At 44.2% G+C, this 4,677-nt stretch overlaps 1 protein-coding gene across 1 annotated transcript; it reads right to left on the bottom strand.

Moving 5' to 3' along the window:
- Positions 1–3,650: 3,650 nt before the first annotated feature.
- Positions 3,651–4,460, bottom strand: LOC105180082. The gene has a single exon (XM_011103735.1). The coding sequence runs from the start codon at positions 4,458–4,460 to the stop codon at positions 3,651–3,653; it is 810 nt and encodes a 269-aa protein (XP_011102037.1).
- Positions 4,461–4,677: the final 217 nt, after the last annotated feature.

The following is a 4,677-nucleotide window of genomic DNA, read 5'->3' as shown; positions in this document are numbered from 1 at the left end:
GCTGGATGGGAAGGTACCACTATATCTTATGCTGGTAGAGTACAAATTATTAAATCTGTACTTATATCACTGAGTCTTTATTGGGCATCGGCATTTATATTACCTAAGAAAGTTATTAATGAAATTGAGAAAAGGTTGCGAACTTTCTTGTGGAAGGGAACGACGAATAGTGGCTATGCCAAGGTTGCTTGGAAAGATATATGCCGACCTAAGGAGGAGGGAGGACTTGGATTCAAGGATATCAATACCTTGAACCATGCATTGATGACAAAAAAACTATGTGATGTCATTAGATGCGACAGGACATCGATTTGGGTTGAATGGCTGTACCAGGGACGCCTACAACACACCTCTATTTAGACGATTACGGACCATGGCGGCTCATGGGGATGGAGGAAAATACTTCGATTACGGATGTTTCTCCGAACCATGGTAGACTACCGTATTCGAGATGGGAGAAATTTCTTCTTGTGGCATGATCCATGGCACCATCTTGGCCCACTTTGTGACACCTTCCCACGAGGATCGAGGCTTCTTGGATTAGATGAGTCATCCAGACTAAGCACGGTGATTCATGAAGGAGTATGGCAGTGGCCCCTTATCACGGATATTGAGTGTTTGGAGATCACACATGCTCTACCCACTATTTTTGGAGGGGAAGATCGTATAATTTGGAGATTTGAGAATGATCGACCAACAACACAGGCTATTTATGAGTTATTTGACCCACCAGGACCGAAAGTAGGCTGGTCTTCACTACTTTCGGGATCACTCAAAATCCCACGTCACAAATTTATTCTATGGCTCGCCATCCAAGGCAAGTTGGCTACAACAGACAAACCATGGCTTGCTCACCTTGGACCATGTGTCCTATGCAATGAAGGACTGACAGAGACACATGCACATTTATTCTTCCAATGCAGATTTAGTCGAAGATGTCTCATGAAAATTCGAAGAACAATACGATTCTTATGGCCCAATAGAGAGTGGAAAGCTGATATTACATGGGCTTCACAGAGATGGAGGGGTAAACACATAATCAACATGTCTTATAGAGCACTACTTTTTTTTTTGGGTAAGTGTAAGTTTCATTAAAAAAATAGGTAAACAGTACAGAGTACAAGTACAGAGTACAGAGTACAACAATCAAATGGTCAAATGGTGGTACCCCCAACAGACCAAGGGATACGCCAAAGTCTATAGAGTGCACATGTACTAATAGAACTGGAAAGATTAATACTAATTATCCTCTGTCTGACGTCTTCAATGATGCAGGTAGCTAATATAGCTTCCGGCCGATGAGTGTGCTCAAATCGTCTCAGATTCCTCTCTCACCATATATGGTAAATGCATGCACTAAGTAATGCTCGATAAGCAACATTAACAATATGCTTCCCCCTCCACTTCCTCGATGCCCATTCCACGTCTCTTGTCCACTCACGATTGGGCCAAGCAAATCGAATATGGTGTCGTATAGCTGTGCAGCATGTGTATACCACATTTGGAAGGAAAGAAACCTGAGACGATTCGATCACACCGAGAGGACACCTACTACCATAGCATTACTGATCATTGAGGACATTAGACAGCGAATCCATAGCATCTCCCTCTCTAGATCAGTCAATACACGTGCTTTATTTAGATTATGGCGAATCCCTTGGCCTGTCAAGGGATAAACAATTTGGGAACCATATTGTTGTACTGTACCATTTTTACTCAATGAAACTTACTTTTACCGAAAAAAAAAATCTGCTTAAGAAGCTTCCCCATAGCGAAGAACTCCAGTACTGCCTTCGTTATCTTCTGTCCCACCACCGGCCAGGCGTTTTTATAGAATCCTGATGAATATCCATCAGGTCCAGGTGCTCTATCCTCGCCGATGTCAAAAATGGCTTTTTTTTATATCCTCTACACTAAACGGTTCAAGTAGGTGGCCTGTCTCCTCAGTTGTTATGAAATGTCTCGCCCAAGGCCGAAGAAACCGAAGGTCCATCACCCTCTGACGCCTGTCTCCCCCTAGTAAGGATTGATAATAGGATATGAATTCTTGTATGACTGCATTTGGTTCCGTAATTGTAGTTCCTTGGGGATGTTCGGCAACGTATACTCAGTATTAAGCTTCCTAGCTCTATTAGCACATGTGCCTTGTATAGACTGTGGCGTATCCCTTGGCCTGTCGAGGGAAGCACCTAATGATGGACACTGTTGTACTATACTTTCTTCTTAAGGAAAATTACACTTACCCCAAAATTGTAGTTCCTTGGGCATCATTAATTTGCAAGATTCGTCTAGCTGGCAATTTTACGAAAGAACACTCTGGAGCACTGGTCACCACCCTTCATCCATTCCATCTTTGCCCTCTGCTGTAGCATGATCCTCTCTAATTCGGCCGCCTTTGCATACACAAGTCAACTGCAGTGCTCCAACAGAAGAATAAGCTCATCTTGTCTGTGCGAGCTTACCAACCCTTGCGCCTGCTCCAGGAACCCCCTTGCCAACTCAACATTGTGAGAAAGATCCCCTTTATTTCTCCTCTGTTCTCGAAAAATAGGTTTGAGTGCCTTGAGTTTTCGGGTCACTGAGAACATAGGCACTCCCACTATTTGTTGCTGCCATATACTCTGCACGCTAGGAATAAAATCTGGTGAGAGAGTAAGGAAGTTGTCAAACCGGAACATACCTCCAAATCGCTGCTGATTATCCCCATTAACAACCATCGGCGAGTGATCCGATGTCCGTGGAGTGAGGCATTGGTAGAATACTGATGGAAACCGCAAAGTCCATGTATCATTGGTTAGCATACAATCAAGTCGCTTCCACAAGTTGCGAGGGCTAGCACTACGATTATGCCATGTGTACTATTCACCCTGCATCGGTAATGGCAAAAGTGCAGTATTCTGTAGGCATGTATTAAATTCCTCCATCGCCACTCTAATATCTCCCGACGTACCATAGACCTCACTGAGATCCCTGACTGCATTGAAGTCACCTCCAACCAGCCAGGGAGTATTAATGCATTGGACAGCTAGGGATTCTAGAGAGGCTCATAATTCTCGCCTATCAGAGACCTCAGTAGCACCATACACAATAGTAATATCAACATACTCTTGTAATGCTCTAATAGTGGCACGGTAGTGTATAAACTGGTTTCCCACCTCAATAATATCCACATCAGTGTAATTATAATCCCAAGCAATCCATATCCGATTTCCAATATTGTCATAATCCATAAACCATTTCCAATGAGGTATCAAAAATGATTGGATACTAGCACAGTTATTAATGCGAACACGTGTTTCTAAGAGACCAATAAAGTGTAACCTGAACTCAGCAATGATATCCTTGACCGCTAGCTGATGATCCCTCTTGTTCAGGCCACGTACGTTCCATATGGCAAGGTTTAACATGGGTCCCCAGGTACGGGGTTGCTTCGCTTAGGACCCCTTGATGAAACCTTCTGCACTATCTAGTTAATGTAGCGCATCGAAAGAGTTAAAAGTTACGATATCTTTACCTCTCTCTTCCCGATTGGGTCCCGCTGCAGTTGGACGGGTACCACGGTCTTCTATCTGCTTCTCCACAGTGTGAGGTCTCTTGTTCTTTCAGTCACTTTTGGTCCTCGCAGTGCTCCCACTTTCGGTAAATACACATTAACCGGTAGTTTGATAGTTGTTGACAATGCACTCCTTGGCTGAGTGTCCCAATGTCATACAACTGGTGCACCTCGGGGGTAGCCATTCATACTCCACATCAATTTTGCACGGTAATTCTCCTCCTTCCTCATCCGGTGTCATAATAATAATGTGCTTTGGCATTTTCGAATTCACATCCAGCATAACGCATACACGAGCGAAATCCAGTCTTGTGCATGCTCTCGTGATCGCATTCGGGTATAAAGGTTTACCCACTCCACTAGCCACTATGCTGAGTCCCTCCTCTGTCCACAACTCCACCGGAAGGTGGCGCAATTTGATCCAGACAGGAACCTGTGTGTGTTTAAGTTTCCTCAGAACCATTCCCGGCTCCCATTTTTGAAGAACAATAGGCTGCCCCTGGAACAGCCATGGCCCTCCTTCAATAATATCTTCCATAACTGCGACTGACTTAAACTGGAAGAAAAAGAAACCGTTAGTAGTACCAGTTACCTCTCTTAAACCCGGCCAAACTGATACCGCGTATTCCTTCAAATGGTGAAAGTATGGGCGTTTCCCCAAAAAATATCCGACCGCGGTAGTTTTCCATCGTTTAGACCCATTTCGGATAGTGTCTAAAGTCGGTCTCAGAATCACCTCTCCATTTTGTAGAGTTGGAGCAATGAACTTGAGGGTCTTTCGCGTTGAGTGGTTAAATGCATGCGCAATTTTATCATCAATAATTGGTTCGGGGTATGCATTCAACGGAATGTTACCCACGTACAATCCCGTTTGGACTGGAGCAACAAAAGATTTTTCGTTCGCCATGTTGCACTCCACGTTCACTGTCATTGTGGTGGCAAAGAGCTGTTTTTTCCTACTTCCTTGATGACATCAGCAGCAGCATCACTGATGACATCAGTAGCAGCATCAATGCTTACATTGTCCTACTGTCCTACTGTCCTCACTCCCATTGTTGACATCAGCCCTAGCGATGCTGATGTCAGCAGAATGTCCATCCAACCTTTGCGCCAAGTCATTGTCA

Source organism: Sesamum indicum, unplaced genomic scaffold (genome assembly GCF_000512975.1).
Source record: "Sesamum indicum cultivar Zhongzhi No. 13 unplaced genomic scaffold, S_indicum_v1.0 scaffold00315, whole genome shotgun sequence".
In the NCBI taxonomy this organism is placed as follows: Eukaryota; Viridiplantae; Streptophyta; class Magnoliopsida; order Lamiales; family Pedaliaceae; genus Sesamum; species Sesamum indicum.
Note: the sequence above shows the minus strand (reverse complement) of the source record. Positions and strands in the feature narration are given on the sequence as shown.